General features: G+C 40.1%; 1 protein-coding gene across 1 annotated transcript in view; it reads right to left on the reverse strand.

Annotated features, from left to right (window-relative positions):
• znf385a (zinc finger protein 385A) overlaps positions 1 to 15,592 on the reverse strand; it is a 78,269-nt gene extending 62,677 nt beyond the window's left edge. Inside the window, exon 1 of the mRNA XM_014992099.2 lies at positions 14,585 to 15,592. Within this exon, the coding sequence (XP_014847585.2) occupies positions 14,585 to 14,594 (10 nt within the window). The 5' untranslated portion in view covers positions 14,595 to 15,592. The remainder of the gene's footprint in view (positions 1 to 14,584) is intronic.
• Positions 15,593 to 16,054: the final 462 nt, after the last annotated feature.

Below are 16,054 nucleotides of genomic sequence, written 5' to 3' on the forward strand. Positions count from 1 at the left end.
GTTTATCACCACCAATTAACTTCACACTATTACAGCCTCTCTCAGGTGTCATGAACCAAGAACATTACACCAATAAGCTTTCAGTGTCAGTAAATATGTAGACTGTTCTTTAAGTCGAGGAACAACCTGGAAGCAAATGCTTTCAGACAGGTGCACCCCATTAAAGGCACTTAGACATTTAAATTTTTCAAAACAATCATGGAGAACAAAATCATTTTCAAAGGAAAGACTATTTTAGATATCTTTACTTGTATTCTGTACACCTGTACCAAAATACTAAAGCATATTTACTGCATTAATTTCATGAATGTCTAGACACAACTAAACTAATGGAAGTGGCTTGTGAAGGCAGACTAAAACTGAGCTTAAATACTTGAGTTCAGCTTTTATGTTGGATTAAATTGATATCAAAATGTTGTACTTAAAATTAAACTGCAGTAAATTTAAACTGGAACTAAACTGAAGACACTAAAATTTCAATTTAGTTAAGTTAGCAGAACTGCTTTTTAACAGGACAATCTTCAGCCGCGTAGTTAATCACAGATCTTTTCCGATTGCTTCTTTAAAGCAGAGCAAAATTCTGTCTTTGTATCTAAACTTCACAAAACCTAAGGCAGCATAGCAGAAATTAGCTTACATTATTGCCATATAAGCATTATGCTGTTTGCATACTTGCATGACTGAAATGACTGTGAAGCCACTAACATGTTGCAGACAGGATGTGCTGCCGGTATGTCAGCTGGAGCTTTAAATGCAGACAGATGTGACGCTACAGTGATGGCGACAACAAACTATTACATAGCCTTTGCTGCTGGCACCCTGCATGCTGCAAACCTCCTATGCCCAACCCCTTTATAGCCTGCCATCATAACCTCAGACTGCGGCAGCGCAGTGCATTGAGACAGAAAATACAGTGACGTTTTACTGACCTAAAGAGAGGGGGTTATTGAAAGGGACGCTTTTAAGGAGAGATGGAGAAAGTGAGTCAGGCTCAGAGGACAGTAGAGCACAGGGAAATAGAAAAGATATTCAAAGGTTGACATGCAGAAATGGTGAAAAGTGGAAAGTGTAACAGCCCTGCTAAGGACTTACGATTTGTGAACGTCTTAGAAAAAGTGCAGAGGATGAAGAGAGAAAAGAGGCAGAGAGAGAAAGGAGAAGAGAGAGAGGATGCTTGATTGTACCATAAAGTGTCTCACCTTGTTCTGCACCATGCACAAACAGAGCACCCCGGCTGTCATGCAGCCTCTCTGTCTTTTTCCATCAGGCCAGCTGGGAAAAATGCATCATTCATGAGCAAAAACTTTACTTATTTAGCTGTGTCATCTCCTGTACGCTGTCAATAAGTGTTTCTTCACTGGGACTCTGGCAGCAGGATGACTGAATGCAGACCACGCATTCATCCAAAAGACAGTAAGCTCCGGGGGGAGGGACAAACCTGGTTTACATCAGGACGTCCTGAGCAGTATCAGATCCACAGAAACAAGGTGTCTGTTAATGAGCAATGAAGTGAAGTGAAATATATCAAAACAGAGGTATAGTTTCACAAAATTCAGCCGATTCAAATGGGGATTTAAATTTGTACATTTCCTTAACACATAGCCTTCAGAGGAAAACTACAGCTAGACTGTGCAGTATGAAGGTGTAATTATCTAGAAACAAACATGCGCTGCCCCAGCAGCCTTTTCGTCCAGCCTGTCCTCTTCCCTGAGTGCATGCTGCATCACAGCCCGCTGTGAGGCTGCCTGCTGTGAAGGTCACCCTCCCTGCAGCTATGGATTACAGACGCAGAGTAAGGCAGAATATGACACTGCCCTCAAGGGGAGGTCTGAAGCTGGAGGCGACGGAGAAAAGTCCTCGTCGACCAACCAGGACCAGAAAGTACTGCGAATATAAATATACCTTTCCCCAAATGACTAAAGACTAAAGCCTGAAAACAGAGTAAAACAAAACAAAATTCAAAAACATTGTCCTGGCCATCATGGTTGACTCTGTGTGGATTCAAAGTTGACGGTCTTTTAAGCTAAAAACTACTTTCTCTTCATGACTTTTGAATAGTTGCAAAGGTATTGCTGAATGAACTGAGGTTTCATCTTTTGCTCATATGTCTGTGACAAGCAATAAAAACCTTTAAGAATGATTATAAAATAACGTGGATTCTGAAAAAGTCATGAACTCTCCATAGCGTTAGTACACCTCTAAAAGTAATTATCTGCCGTGACGATAGCATAAGGAGGGAAATGAAATGTTCAAGGTCACAATGAAAATAACAGATTTCTTTTAGCCATAACTGCAAGATATCCATCCATCCACATAGTGTACATCGTCTGAGTACACTACGTCCTTACAAGGTCACAGGAGAACTGGTTCCTCTAATGATGATCAATTGGTAAGAGGAAAGGACAGATTGCCAATCTGGTTATACAACAAAATAAAAATACACAACTACTAGTAATAAAACAACAACGGCTATCATCATCATCCTCATCATCCTCATCAGAAATCCAAATCCTGATGCTGGTATTACAGTATCGTGATGCGTTCCCAGATATCGGTCTTCAGCTGTACAGGGTTGTTTTTGGTAAATCCAGTGATGGTGTAGTAGAAAAGCTAACTTCAGGTTTAAAGAAAGTGTTATAGTCAAATGTATCATGCTTGACTTTAAAGACTGAGAAAAGCCAAAGGAATAAAAGAGAAACTGTCCCTAACCCTGGGCAGGTTGGCAATCCACAAAGACACACAACCATGTCTGCACACACTCCTAAGAACAATTTAGAGAGCCTAATTAACCTGGACAGTAGAATGGAGCTAGAATTCCTTGAGAGAATCCATGCATGCACGCAGAAAAGCTGGAGTTCAGATTTTGTTGCAAGGCAATAGTGCTACCAACTGCACCACTGTGCATCCCTAGTTGTTTTTGTATAAGCATAAAAACTTAATTTCAATGAAAAAGATGTTTTCTATGACAAAATGTCTTCTTAATGATTACATTTGCAACATAAGAGCTCATTTCACATCAATGAAATGATATGCAAACTGCATTGCAGCTTTTAGATTTTTAAGACCACGCAAAAGTCTCAGGCACCAGAGGGTCAATTCTTTCAACAATAGATGTTACTTTTTCCTCAATTAAAAGTTGTCTGAAAGCCTCGGTAATTCCGTAAAACGAGCCAATAAAAGTCTGTGTTCTTTTTGGTTTTTTTGAGTGAGACAGAAACTAATAGTTATTGGTTCTTTTTAGTATTCTGCCATTATTCCGAGGTCTATGAGATGGAAAAACATGCCCTTTCAAACAACCACGGACAATATTTGTCAGATCTTGTCATTTCCTGCCACGACTCTCCCTGCTGTGACTTTAATTTGTTCCGTCTTCAGTAAAACTTAACTGGATAGCTGATGCACCTTAAATGGAATCTAAGCAAAAAAAAAGAAGAAAAAAAATCATCACTTTGAAAAAATGAAACACAAAAGGAGGGCAAAGGCTCGGATTGATTGGATGCAGTGGACTTTGGTGTGGTACCTTTCCAATACTTGTTTACTCCAGGTAAAAACTAGTGATAAATTATCTCTTTTTTTCAGAAATGCATCAAATTAGTAATGCCTTAGCTTTTCATTTTCTTGAAACGAGACCAACCCCCTTCTCTACTTCTCACTGGTGAGGAGACATAGCCTGTTACAACCTGTTTCAAAGCACCATCAGACAACTGCTGCTGGATGTAAAATTAAATAAGCACGCGTTGTAAAAACTTTTGCGGCCTTGTGAGTATTTATGGTTTTTGTTTTACAAGAGTTTCTGTCATCTGACATGAATACTTTCTCTCATCTTCTTCTTGTTCTCCTACATGGCTTGTGGTAAACTGAGAACAGGACTTATTGCTTTATTTTAGCAACAGCTTTCTTCTCTCCATTCTTCCATAAAGATCTGATTTGTATATTAAGGCATATTTGGTGTTGGAACTAGGAGGTCTCAAGTATTTGCATATTTTTTAGCATTTCATGGGAGTTGTTGGTCCCTTGCCCCTCTGAACATCAGGTTTCCGCTGTATTTGTTGCTTTTATAAATTGTAATATTACCAAATCTTTGGTCAAGGTTAAGCAATAAAAGTAATAATTTCAAAAGTATGAGACATCATGAATGATGAGCTTAAATTAAAGTGGTGTTCCATTACCAAATAGCATTTTGACATCTTAAGGAGCATAAAAGCTGGTGGATAAAGATCTAAAGAGTAAGACATCTTGACATGTGCATACTCACCTGGCTTTCTGAAAAACATCTTTCTAAACTGAAATCTCCAATCTCTTTTGACCTAAAAATGCTTTGCGAGTCTTTTGGGATCTAAATTGTTCAAAAAGAAAACGTAAATCTTGATGCAGACCAAGCTGAACAAAACTAAATGAAATGCTCACCGTTGGTGCCCAAACTTTTGCATCATATCATATACATTCATATCTGTTTGAGCATTTATGCTCATGTGATTCTCTCGTGGGTGTTTAAGAGAAGAGAGGAGAACCCTGGTTCTGTAAGCGGAGGACACATGGACACCAATGACAGCAAAAGAACACAAGCTGTCTCCCAGCAGGCTAATCCTCTAATGAAGATTTGTGGCAGTGGCTGGCTGGTGATTATTGGCCCAGCACAGGCACAAAAACCATCTTCAGAGCAACAGTAAATAAACAAGCTCTCACATTTATACAAGCCGTCACAGGACAAACGAGAACATTCTGGGTGGGAAGCAAAAATATCAGCATTTTCCAGTTTGGACTGGAGAATATGCTGTTCTTGATGAACAAGATGCAGAACAAGACAAAACATTAACGAGCATTATTCAAATGTAAGCAATTCAACGAGAAGTCCGTCATGTCTGGGCTGTTAGACTTGTATCAACAGGGCAACTTCGCTATCCTGGCTATGCTAATTTTATGGAAATAGTTGGTCTTGAACCTTCTCCTCTGACTCCTGTTTTGTTGCACTCCATCGGTGCTCCTTTGAACTGCATTAATGAACGCTGCCTGAGCTTAGGAGGCAAATGAGAGCCAAGTGTCCAATTCATATTTGGGCATGCAAACGTTTAATATTCTATAAAAGTGAGTTTATTAGATAGAAAGAGATGTGGACACACATAAAAAAAAAAATCTATCAAACTGTCTATCATTGGTAATAAAACATTTCTTTGGAAAGTGTAGATAAAAAAAGAGAAGGATAAGCAAATGACCTCAGGTACCTCATCACCCCTGTGTCCCTTACAGCCTTCTAATCCACACCTATGGCATTTCAACCAGCCATCCTCCCCCACCTCCTCTTGTTCCCTTCAGGCAGTGGCAAGGGAGGCGTGATGCAAGTCCTGGCAGAGCTCCTTCCACCCCTTCCCGGCCCCCACCTCCTCCCTCGCTCCTGCTAACTGAGGGGTAGGGCCACTTATTCAGGGGAGGACTTGTTTGGAGACAGGTGTGCATACCAGACGCCTGTGCTAAGCCCTGTGCCACACGGATCCTATAACTACGAGCAGGCAAAAGGTTTCCCCGGCTCCCGTCCAACGCTGAACAAAGAGATTCCTTCAGCTAAAGCTGAAGGAATACCGTGACTACAATCAGTGGGCAAAACGCCACAGACGACCGGTCACCTTTGCATCAGCGCACTTTTACTGCATCCCAGCAGCCATACATGCGCTTTATTAATCTGTTTCTGAGGAATTAGTTGGAGACGAGACGGTGCCAGGAGTGGAGATCGAAGCTATTTTAAGTTGTTCATGTAACATTATGGATTAAAGGCAAGCTTAGGGCTCCTTGGAAGAAAAAAAAAACCCTTGGACTATTTAGTTAATTTGTTGAGTCTGGCAGTAAAACTGAAGTAAAAGTAGAGCCGCTTTGACACACGAGATCACAGAGTCAAGAGATGTCCTTGTGGCTACGAATTAAGACAGCATGATAGAATGACATTCCTCACTGGGTTTCAAATATGCTGCTCATATTTCCACTTTTCAAGAGTCAAAGAAGCCACAGTTTAAACCATGCCGTCATAAAACATAATTAGCTGTAGCCTGCAAACTCATTGTAACCATAATATTACCAGCCAAACTAATTTGTACACATTTCCCCTCTTTTGAGTCCCTACACGATTCACTCCAGCGTCATTCTATCACTGCTTCCCAATAACGTTCTCCTACACTTGCATTGCCCCTCTCCACCCCCCTGAATTGACCTTGCAGCAACTCAAGGAGAATTGATTTTTCTTTCGGTCTTTGTGTGAAACCCTATCTCAACAGCAGTCAGACGAATTTCCTCTTTCGGTCCCCTGAGCTGGATGGAGCTAGTTTTCTTTCATGATGCCACTGTGCACTCCATTTTACCCTCTGCCTATTTTGCCGTCTCTGGTACCACCCTCCCCCCGCACCCCCATTTGCTCATCTCAACTTCCTTCATGAAGCCAAACAAACAGAGCAAGGATGTTTAATGTGGCACCTATCACTGCCAAGCATCAGCTCTGCTCAACCGTTTTACATTGAGATCCAGTTTGGAAGAGAATGAATCATTGGGCCTTCTCCTGCTATTATATTAACACCTTAAGTATTCCACTATGATTTTTGGAAAAAAAAACATGGTGGTATATATATATATATATATATATATATATATATATATATATTAACATATCAAATTAGACTAAATCTTTCCTGTTAGAATTACAGAATTTTTCTAACTTCTCAATAAGAAAGTAAAAAATATAATATATATATTATAATATAACCCTAATGTTAGACAAGGGGGGGAACAGATTATGTTGTTTTTTACAGTATATGTAAATATCTAACTTGAACTGCTTGATTACTTGAACAAAAAACCAAAGCAAAATCAAAAATAAGCATGTGATGATGCATAAATAAATTAATCAAACCAAACCAACCAACCAACCACATTTGTTTTCTCCTGGACAGCAAACTTTTAAGTAATTCCTCTCTGACGATTTTTATCCAGAGGGTTTTCACAAACAAGGGTATTTTTTGTTGGCAACTAAGAATGTACACCTGAAAGAAGATTGTCTAGTCAGGACGACTGGAAGATTTCCCTATGAGCTGACATTGACGTCTGACATTTGGGCTGCAAGAGCTGGTTTGTTGCTCTTTTTTTATTTTTTATTATTCAGGCAAGTGTGCAGTCATGACACGGGGCTGACCACGCCACTCCTGCTGCTACTGTCCCTGGGAAGCTTCACAGCTCTCCCTTTTTATTTTGTTTTTTGTGGAGACACATCCTGACATAAAACACCAGTGCACTCTTTTTTCTGTCAGTAGTGTTCAAAAGATGGAAAGCAGGATAGTAAAAGTAGAAGGGTGCCACAAAGAATGCAATAAATAAAGAGAAAAGCTCCAGAGAGAGAAGATGCTAAACGCGTAAAAATTGGAAACTTTTTCAAAAAAGCAAGCGCGCACTTCGTAACGTCAAATAAGGACAGTGAAAAGGAAATAAGACAAGAGACAAGACTGATTTTGTATAATCAAGTCAATGAATTGTGTGGCATTGTGCCATGTAATATAATGTTGCCTAATTTAAATATTTTTAAAATGCGACGCCTCATAACTGCCTCAGTCAGAAGAAAGATGCAGCACCAAGCAGCCATGAACCCTCAAGTTCAGAGTGGACAGTTATGATTACTCACTGAGTGAACATTATTGTAAGTAATATAGTAAAGATTTGGTATTAAACTGCTTTTTATGAAAGGTGGCCTGATGATTCAGTTCATTAAAGAAACCAGAATTTAATATGTGATTTAGTGATCGTGTATTCTGACAATTTTACTGTAATAAGCAAAGTTGCGGAGACCAAAGGACAGCTCAGGCATAATTTACTGTTTCAGGGTTGGCCATGTTTATGAAAAACTGCTCTTATGCAGAGGGGAAAAAAAGATAATAGGGTCATTTGAAAGTTATATCATACTGGGAATAACAAACTTGCAGAGACCAGCTTTTGTTCATTCTTAAGATATCTATGAACACTAATTTGCTTGATATTTGATATTGCAGAAAAGGAAATTCTGAAGTAAAGACTAGTGTTGAAGATTTGCCCATTATCTAAGGTTTTAATTTGTAAATTCAGAATTCAGTTGTGATGGAGCCATATTGTGACTAAAGAGATTAGAGCGTTAAAAGAAATTGTATCACTCTTTATATATATATATATATTACGCTTTTATATAATTTTTATGGTTTGAATATCTCCAAACACTTATTTGAGCAATATGTAGATTCCGATATTGTTGAAAAGGATGTACTACTAAGAATACTGTTTAAGATGTGCATTCATGTTGAAATAAATATACTACTGAAAATGTTTGACTCAATGGCAAAGCTTTACAGAACCCTGCGCTAATTTAATAATAATTATTTCTAACTAAAGTGGAAAGGTCAAAAGCTTTAAACTCCAAGGCTGAAAATGAGTTCAGCTCCAGACTTCAGGAAAGTGTGTTAAAATGTCTTAAAACTAAGGCAGACGCAGAGGTTCTGGTATTTTTCCAGGCCGTGGTGAAAGAATTCATCCAACTCGTTCCGATACAAAACAAAGTTAAGCAACACACTTAAGAGAAAACTCTTCAAGGGGGATAAACATTTACAAGGCAAAGATACAAGGCTATGAAGATTATAGAACAACTGTCTGATCCACTGATGTGGTTGAGAACATTGGTTTTATTTGAAGCCACAGTGCATCCTCCTCGACACCATACAGAGCTGGCAAACAAAGCTCATAATAAGCTGCAGGGTATGTTATCTGATATGACTGCTATTATCTTAACTACAGACATTTGGAGGACAGACTTTTGCCTAATGACACTGCTTAGCCTCACAGTACAGTTAATTAAACAGTCTGGAAATGAACTCAGTTTTATTTTCCTGAGGTAAAAGATTATGTTCACCAGGTATTTTTGTTGCTGTTATTGACTTTGGTTTGTTTCACTAAAAACGGAGCAGTGCTCTTTTCCCCACAAAGCTGTAGGGGCATAAAGTATTTAAATGCCATTTATTTACAATAGAAATGACTCTTTAAAACACCAGCGAACTGCCATTTCAACCAACATGTACTTAGCTTCTCACTATTAAACCATACTGAATCTTTTGCAGACTTTCTTGCCCAGGTGTCTTGTAGCCCCAAGGATTCCCAACATGCATAACTTGTGAATGCAATACTGCAACACCATAACCGCGTTCAGTCGCTTTAAGGAGCAGCACTGGAGGTTGCTGCATACAAGGCATGTTTTATTCAAGTTTTTGCACATTTAATGTTAGGCGTTTTAAGAAATCAAGTTCTCCAGTGTCCCCTTGGCTTTGCCTTTAGTAAATGGTCTTTGACAGAGGACACTGCAGAAAGGGTGATGGAGCTGTTGGAGCCAGAGGAGCCTCCACCTCCCTCTTCTCTGCAGTGTTACACACACCAAGGGGCCACACACACGCACGCACAGATGCTCCAACAGACACAATGGGTTACCTTCCCACCAGTCCAATAACAGGCCTATTCATTAAAGTCCCTTACAGACAGTATTGACAGCCTGCTGACACATAGTCACTCCAGCATAAACAAATGGAGGAATAGCTAGGAGCAAAGGCGGGATGGGAGGAGGGAAAAAGACCTGTTATAATGGCTTTTTGACCGAGGAAAAAAAATCTCTGTGAGCATGGAGTGAGTGAGCCAGCCACACAGAAACAGGGGAAGGAACGGGAGCTGCTACTTCGTCCAGAACACAAACACGCATTATTGTTCTCCCTAAGGCTTAGTGGAGTTGTCCCTCCATTGTTTAACATGTGAAACTATCATGTTAGGTCACAACTAGTACGTGCAATTTATTACACGTACTAGTACGTGTGTGTGCATTATTGATGCAAAATCAACTTTTTGAAGCTTTATATCATCTTATAATGCTACTCCCTCATCAAAAACATACCTGGAGTGTTGCCTTGATTATTTTATGCATCTTTGCGAAATTCTTTAAGCTCCTATGGCAGCCGTTCAACTGTGCAAAATGCCTCGGGGAATCGAGCGCTGCCTTCTGGTTGCAGTTTCCAAGCTTTTGAGCTTCTGCCTCACAAAGCAGCCCTCCCCCGTGACTCCCCCACTCAGCTCCTTCAGACTAGCTAGCAGCAATTTGCAAACACCTGATGGAACTGCACATCTGCTGAGCTCATTAATCATGCTATTTCTCAGTGAAATGTTTGTAAAAATGTTGTCAAAGGATTAAGAGCAATGTCATGATTCAAAAAGTGCACATTTCTATTAAGTCATATTTGTATACTGGATTTTCATAATGACTTAAGGTAGCATGCTATTATGCTATAAAATGGCAGTAGGTGCCTGGAAAATACATGATACTGCCAAAATTCAAAGCAACCATTTGAAGCAATGGATCCATGGAGACTGCAGTTGCAGAAATTGGCTGATTTTTAACTCAATCAGTCCATACCAATGATTAAGCAGGCCGTAACTCAAAAATGCATTATTTTCCTGGTTGATGAATGCACCATCGAACAAACTGAAGCCAAATTTATACTCCCTAGTCATCCTTCCTAATGCAAAGTGTGAGGTATTTTCTGTCAATTGTACCCCAACTTTCTATGGACGTCTGCCAGTGGTCGAGGGTTTTGCAACCACATTGGCTGAGTCCATCAGCAGGGACAATAATATTCTGTAGTAGACATGCTAACGAGGAGGAGAAGAAAAACCAAAACAGGTTTATTTTAAATACATACAGTAATGAGACTGATTTTCTTTTTGGTTATCAAAAATCTTAATTAAGTTATTTATAATTTATTCATCCAAAGGTTTGTTGCTTTGGAACCTATTTTCAACTTTGAAAACAATGAATCTGCTCATTTAGGAAGGAAATACAAACATGATTTTGTCTGAGTAAATCTTCAATAATAAGTTTACTTCAGCATCAAACAGGAGTAAAAATGTAAGCAATGATATTCTCTGTATGTTTACATTTTTAGCCACGATTTTAAAAATCTAGCTCACATCAGTAAATAAAAATGTAACACATTACACTGTCTCCTCTGTGACTGTGACACACTAGTAAAAGTGGCAACCATGAAAAAGCTGCCTGTACCATGGCTCCTAAGCAAAGTACAACAAAGTTTTCATTTATTTTCTTTACCAAATATATATATATATATATATATTTCTATATATATATATATATATATATATATATATATATATATATATATATATATATATATATATATATATATATATATATATATATATATATATATATATATTTTTTTTTTTTTTAATTTATTTATTTATTTTTTTGACTGGAAGTAATATACATTTTTTGAAGAGACAGAGCCAGAGCCGACTTGAATCTGATAGAAATTCTATAGATGAAGCTAAATATTAATGTGATGGGAAGAAAGCTTTCCAACCTCTAACACAGGTATTACTAAAGATAAAACATAAAAATACCAGTGGACACACGTATAAAGCTCGTGAAAACTTTAAATCTATATATACCACAGGTATTTGACATGTTAACTTTAGATATTTTAGTCTTGCTAAACTGAAAGACATAAAGTGACTAATATGCTCTGCCATCTTTATTTCCACCTTCAATAAACCTCTTGAAAGTAAATGTTCTGTACATGTGTAGCGCTTCAGCGGAGACAGACAGAGCGGCAGTTTAAACTGGCAACAGAACAAATTCCTACCTTGGCCTAGTGCTAGCTTCAGCAGGTCTTCATAATGTTTGCATTTTTTAATTTTAAATTTATTCCACACTTCATGCACACCGAATGTCTGACTGTAATTACTTTGTCCTTTTAGCCCAAAAAAGTGAGCATGTTGCGACAGAAATGGGGGGGGGGAAGAAGCAAAAAAAAAACTGCAGACTTTCTAAGAGACACTTTTTTCAATTTGACCTCTGTGGCAGAGAAAAATAGGTAAATTGCAGAAGCAACAGCTATGCATGCAGGTCAGCACAGAGGCAGACTTCATGAAGACAGATTAGGCCTGCGTGGGCATACAAACACAAAGACAAAGAGACAGATAGACTGGAAAGCCCTGAACTCAGAGTCTGATTCAAACAGACAAGACAGATGAGACAGGGAAAAACATTCAAACATGAACTGATCTCGACATGGTCGAAGTGTCCCCCCAGTCCTCCACCCACAAAACAAGAAACAAGAAAAAAAAAAACACAATGTGAAGAGGTTTTAAATTGAATTTGTAAGGGAGAATAATGTTAGACAGCTTTATGATGGCACATCTGGTGTCGGTGGAATGACATAACAGAGAGAGAGAGAGAGAGAGAGATGTTTTAACCAAAAGTTAGTGTTATGCCTTAACCTCCCATATGGGATATTATCTTTTCTGTTTTCTAAGAGAGCATGTCACCTCATCTCAGTTCTCCAAACCTTTTAATACAGAGCAATCTCAAAAACGGAAGCTGCCGAACTTGCTGCAGAGTGAATGTCAACCAGTTGGCTAAGCTCACCAGATAGCCGCTGATGTTATCTGCATCTGCACTGTCGTCACCGTCAGAGCTGCTACAAGCCTCTGCCAGGTCCCAAGAACTGCTGCAGTGCTCGTCAACCACAGTCACAGTATAAGGACAGAACCTTGATGGTGACGTTTTATGCTCAAGGTCAGAAAAACGGAGGGCAAAAAAGGTTGATGGCCAGAGTTGGTGAAGCAAGCAGTTTATACAGGCGTATTTGAGATGGGTGTTTGAGATCTTGGCTAATTATGATTTTGGTGTTTTACCACTGAAGTCTTTGGCCAAGTCATACTTCTTCTTACTGTTAAATCTTGAAAGGTGACTTTGATCAAATCCAGTGAGATGTCCAATACTTTAGATGTTGTCCTAGATGATCGATTTGCACCTGGAGTAATTTTGGTAGTCCAGATGGATAAGGATTGTCTTTATGTTTCTCTGGAATCCAAAGACTTGCAAATGGTTTTTCTTGGATGACATTTTTTTATCTGTTCTTCATGTTTTTTAGGTTGGGGGAATTATGTGTTGCTTTATGAAAACTTTTTTGCCTGTTTCATATCTTCAGGCAGGTTCATTCAAATTATTTTCTTGATAAATTATTTTTTCACATTTGGACTTTGAAAAAGTTTTTTTCTTAATAATTGACAAAATAATTTGAAACATGCATTTTGCATTTACTATGGTTTACTGTACTAGAACCTCACTTCAAAAGTTCATATCTACCCCTTTAATCAGCATAAGCACTGGTTTGCTATTAGACATGACGATAAAGTGTTTTGCAGTAAGTTACAGGATTATAATTTAAATGAGGTCAATATGCTGTAAAAAAATCTGCAGTGAAAGCAATATAGCCTGAGTGTGTTTCTGCAAAGGCCCTCATTGCAAAGATAAATTCCACATTTTATGACTTTTGCTTAGACTCCTTAACAGTTAAAACTGACAGCATAATAACTACCTTAAGCTAAAACCATTAAAGTGGCGTAGCTGTGCTGCTGTTAACACATCCAGGTCGAATATCATTTACTGCAGCTGCTACCACCTGCAACCCAAACAAGACAGTACTCGTCTAATTGCTAAGTCAAAATATTCACTTTTGACCAGCTGCAAAACAAGAAAAAAAATCAGGGCACAATTCGGTAAAACCCAACTTTTTTATATATATATACACTTCATAGCTTTCGCTAACTCTACATGCACGCTCTTCAATATGCATACCTCTGCCAGCCCTCACAGCCGAGAGTCTGCACGACTCCCTATAATCATTAAAGATGTCTGCATGAAAAACATGCCTGCCGGGTGGGCAGAGAAGCAGAGCGGTGCCTGAATCAGCCCAGGCATGCGTTAAAACAAAGTGGCCTCTCCTTCAGAGCACATAGCAACACAGACAAACACACATACACACACACACACGTTTGCAATGCTGAGTCCCCCGCTCACACACAGTCTCATAGAAATGGCCATACACAAATGAGAATACTCTAGAACACCTATATCTATCCTATTTAAAGAGTAGCTGGACTCATCCTCCGTGTGAATGCACACAGAAGTCCCTCCTTCAAGCATGGCCAGTATGAGAGCAGCATACTAAAGAAGAAACTGCTAGCAGGCTGACTCAAAGCAAAGCAACAGTGCAAGATTAACTGCAAACTAACATGTCCTGCATGCTGGACACTGGCTCATTCCCTGTAAATGGTCACGTTAGTTTTTTTTCAAGAGGCTGTATTATCTCAAGAGATGAAATTCCCCCACGTGGTCCTCTCTATTTGTATAAATTTCCATCCCTTATCAGCAAGTTTGGACGAAAGCATCCCTGTCAGCTCTCCTCCTCTGGCACCACACGCATGTCTGGTCATGTGACCAAACAGCTCCGAAACACTTTGACCTTCACTGTCATCACTCACACCTGCCTCAGTAATGGCACACTACTGTCGTAATTACGCACGCTGACCATGACTTTAAAGGGTTTATCCAAGCGCAGCAGACGGAGCAGAACATGGCATTAATCAGGAGCTGCTGGTGGCCAGGTTTAAATAGGGATTAGTGGCTGACCTCACCAAAAATCCCATGCACCGAAAAAAAAAAAAAAAAAAGACAGAGACAACTCACCCAGAATCATGCTGTGTGGGTTTGTGTTGCCTTTGGTATCCCCTGGGGTTGGCAGGTGTTTCCCCCCACTTGCCCGAGTCTCTCCTGCTTTCGCCGAGAGACAACAACAAAAAGCTCCAAAAAAAAAAAAAAAAGAAAAAAAAAAATTCAGTCGTTCCCCCCCCCCCCTTCCACTCTCCGGAAAGAGGCAACTCAGAGAGGCAGTGCTGGATGTGGAGACAGACTGCTGCTGCTGCTGCTGCTACTGCTGCTGCACATGTCGTCCCTTGCGCCTGCCCTCTCCAGGTGAAAGACTGTGTGTGTGGAACAGAGAGAGCGTGGGTGCTCTTGCGAGTGTGTGTGTGGATATGTTAGTGCGCGAATGAGGAGGAGGGGGGGGTCCAGTGTTTCTGCAGCGGTGGCTCAGGTATGCCTGAGGACAGTGTAAGGAACAGAGGACGGTGAAGGGGAGAAAGAGAGGAGAGCGAGGGGGGTAAGGGGGTTGAGCCTAAAGTGTGACAGCCAATCACAAGGGGGAGGGCTACAGAGCCCTGATCTTCTACTCCACAGCAGCCAAGAGGAAATGCAGTGGTCTCCAGCAAACAGCTGACAAGCACTTTCCTTTCATCTGTACCATTTCACAGGAGGCTTCAAAAGAAGAAGAAAAAAAAAAAAAACTGGGGAACGTCCTCCTTGCTATGTAAAGTCAGCACCTGCTTTGGTCTCGCACAGAAAAAACACACACACACACACACTCTCTTTTCCCAGTCTCACTTTCTCTCTGCTTCTTGTTTTTGGGGCTGGGTATAACCTAAAGGCACCTTACATGCGCCTCTGCTCTGATTGGTGGCAGACTTAGCCAATGGGAGCGACGACACACACTTGTCATCATGCAGAGTGTAAGTCATGAAGAAGAGACGGAGCTTGACTGAAAATGCCATCTCCCTCTCATTTTTCACATTCACCCCCCTATAAGAGCCCAGTCTCCCACATCTGTTTACAGCACTTGTTGTTCTCCACCTCTTCCCTCTCCTGCCCTCCCCTCTTTCTCTGTCCTTTGACTCCACACCTATGTGGACTTGTTAAAGGATTAACCTTTTATTTGTCCTTCTCTCCTTCCATCTCCTGACCCTTTCAAGCAAAGTTAGACGTTTTATCGTCTGAGCTTTTGGAATTCAGACTGGGAGAGTGGTGGGGGAAGAGAGGAGTGGTGGGTGGGTGGGGGTGATGCCAGGCAAAAAAAAAAAGAAGAGATGAAATGGGAAGCGACAGAGCGGAGGAAGCAGAAAAAGGAGGGGGAGAGATTAAACTAAACACAAACTGACAGAGGGATGAAGAGACGTGGAGAGACAAGAAGAGACGACCAGAAGGAAACGCAGACAAAGAGAGAGGAAAGCTGTCAGACCCAGGAGAGAATTAAACAGGACCTCAGCAAAGCAGTCACTAATTGAAGAGGAGATTCGCAGACAGTTGTTTTATGGTCCAATTCCA

Source organism: Poecilia mexicana, unplaced genomic scaffold, assembly GCF_051168715.1.
Source record: "Poecilia mexicana isolate PSO_F unplaced genomic scaffold, ASM5116871v1 scaffold_7, whole genome shotgun sequence".
Classification (NCBI taxonomy): domain Eukaryota; kingdom Metazoa; phylum Chordata; class Actinopteri; order Cyprinodontiformes; family Poeciliidae; genus Poecilia; species Poecilia mexicana.